Below are 2,599 nucleotides of genomic sequence, written 5' to 3'. Positions count from 1 at the left end.
TTTTTTTTTTTTTCAGATAAAGCATATGGAAAAACATTACGGCAATATCACGGATGGGTTATTCGAGGAGTCTTTGCAGTAAGTAGTGTGCAAAGAGCTGCTTCTCCATTTTAAATGAATATTTTTGTCTGAAAATGTATTTGCCCTAGTGTCGAACACTTTTTGTTTTGAAGAATCATTAGGCAGCTCTCACTATAAAATATTAATAACAACCAGGGGCTGTCAAGCTTCAAAAAGAACAAAATTAAATCCAAATAAAAAATTTAAAGTTGTTTAAAGTATGTCCAAACTAATAAAAATATTAATAGTCAATTTATGTACGGAGCCCTGCATGACAAGGGTCTGGGGGGTTGTGGGGGTGGGTTGATAGTGGCAAGATATCATGGTCACGAATTAAGAATTTGTTCCCTCATTTTAACTTAAAAAAAGTAGATATTGAAGAATCCGTTCCCACAACATGCATTCAAATCCCCTTAGTCCTTTCTGACCCTGTTTTTGTGTTTGTGTACGTTAGCTGGCTCTACGGGCCGCCCCGTCCTATGAGGGCTTCATGGCTGCTCTGGTTTCTCATGAAGGCGATGAGCTGAAGAAGGGTTTCAAGACCGGCATGCACCGAGACCTGGACTTCTACCTTCCAGCTATGGGGAAGCAGCTGTCCATCCTGGATTCTCTCTATGAGGAGTACGGCTTGGAATCAGACGAAATCGTGTGACTAACACAAACGCACCCGCACAGCGAACACCGCTTGCTTCTGAAGGAGCTGATCGGTTTCAGTGGTGGAGTTGTATTTCTTTCACCCGCTGTGGTAACCGAACCCTGAGTTGGTGTTGAAGAAGACAGAGATGTTTCTGTGAGGGCAGGGCTTGCAAAGACTGACCAGTAAGAGTGTGTTGGTTAATGTGGCATCTGCAAATTCCGGTAACACTCATCCCTGCAAAATTGAAACAGCCGCATCAAAAAGGGGGCAGGGTGTGAATCCAAGTGTTTTCAGGGAACAGCTGTATTTTTAGCAACCTTCAGTGGTGTGATCAAGTGTTTTGTTGACATTGGTTGTATGTTTTTACATACACATTTGGGCATCAGAGTGCAAACTGCAGATATGGTGAAGAAGGTAATATACAATATTGTTTACCTGGAAGTGAAGATTTTAGTCGCAGTATCCTTATTCACAGTAAAAGTGCAAAAATGCACTTATGCTTTTCTCCTCACTTGAAATATTGCATTACTTTTGTTCAGATATTCACATCTCATTCATTTTAGACTAGCACAAAATTATTCAGAGACCTTTAGCGATTCAGAACATGCATCATGAAACCATTAAGTATACAGATATTTTTTTGCAGTGACATAGTCTTTAAACACATTCACAATTGTCCAAATTCAGGACTTGTAGGATCTACTTGGTGTTAGGGACCAAAGGAGTTTCTTTTTCTTGGTTTAGTGGAGAAATTCCCGAACAAATTTAGCTGTGATGATCTTGGATCTTCATTTACAAAAGGAAATATTTGTGATATTTCCTCAATGACTTTATTTATCAACTTATTTATAAGAATATAAATTCTAACTGTTGATTTTATTGTAAGAATCACACTTTGCTCGCTCTCAAATCATATGAATGCAGTTATACTAATTTGCGCATGTTGCATTACATGGGTTTTGTTTTTTTATATTTCAGATTTATATTACTAAATGATTAGCACATAATATGAGGATGAATGTTCTAGGTTTATTGCATTCCACACAGTTTTAAACTAAAATCCCACAAATCATTGTCTTTGTAAATATGCATTCCTAACATTGTCCTTTTTTTTTGCATTCCTTTTCAATTCTAGTTTTGGTTGAACTGTCACAATTTATCCGATGTGTCCTTTACCAGAATCTTTTATGGGAAAGTTCACCCAAAAATGAAAATTATGTCATGTTTCAAATATGTATGACTTTCTTCTACAGAACACAAAAGATATTTTGATGAATTCTGGTAACCAAAAAGTTGTACTGAGAATATAAAAATGGGTTAGTCACACTTTTAAAAAAAGTGAATGATGATGGAATTTTCAATTTTGGCTGAACTAACCATTTGAATCTTTATTAAATCAATACAACTTCAGTTGAAAAGCAGACCTTTGACATTACAGCATTTAGGAAAATGTTTGCTTTTACTTCTCCCAGGAATAGCACACAGTATCCATGTTGTCATTCACTAGTATTAAAATATGTCTATATGCCTTTTTATATGTATTTCCTAATTGTATTTTTAAATGGTCATTTATACTGAATGGACTGCAGTGTTTTTAATCTTTTAATTCAAAAATATGCAAAATTCTTAGCAACATAGATCAATTTTGTAAATATTTCAAAGTCATGAGATGACCGTTTTAGACACGAGGCGACAGTTTTAGACACAAGTAATGTTACATCGTCATTATGACACTCAATCCTTCAATATCTGGATGTGGTTGCCAGGATACTCTCACCACAACAAGGATGATCACTAGACTCAATAATAAGTGCCAAGAATAGAAGGATGGTTTTTACGTGCACTTGTGCATGTGTGATAGAGGGAGAAAGTTTATAAATATATATATATACTTTTTTCTTT

At 35.8% G+C, this 2,599-nt stretch overlaps 1 protein-coding gene across 1 annotated transcript in view; it reads left to right on the top strand.

The window, feature by feature from the left end:
* The window catches only part of plekha8 (pleckstrin homology domain containing, family A (phosphoinositide binding specific) member 8), an 11,490-nt gene extending 9,211 nt beyond the window's left edge, over window positions 1–2,279 (top strand). Inside the window, exons 12-13 of the mRNA XM_079895803.1 lie at window positions 17–78; window positions 515–2,279. Coding sequence (XP_079751929.1) covers window positions 17–78; window positions 515–712 — 260 coding nt within the window. The 3' untranslated portion in view covers window positions 713–2,279. The remainder of the gene's footprint in view (window positions 1–16; window positions 79–514) is intronic.
* The last annotated feature ends 320 nt before the right edge of the window (window positions 2,280–2,599 follow it).

This window comes from Squalius cephalus, assembly GCF_949319135.1.
Source record: "Squalius cephalus genome assembly, chromosome: 15".
NCBI classification, from domain to species: domain Eukaryota; kingdom Metazoa; phylum Chordata; class Actinopteri; order Cypriniformes; family Leuciscidae; genus Squalius; species Squalius cephalus.
Note: the sequence above shows the minus strand (reverse complement) of the source record. Positions and strands in the feature narration are given on the sequence as shown.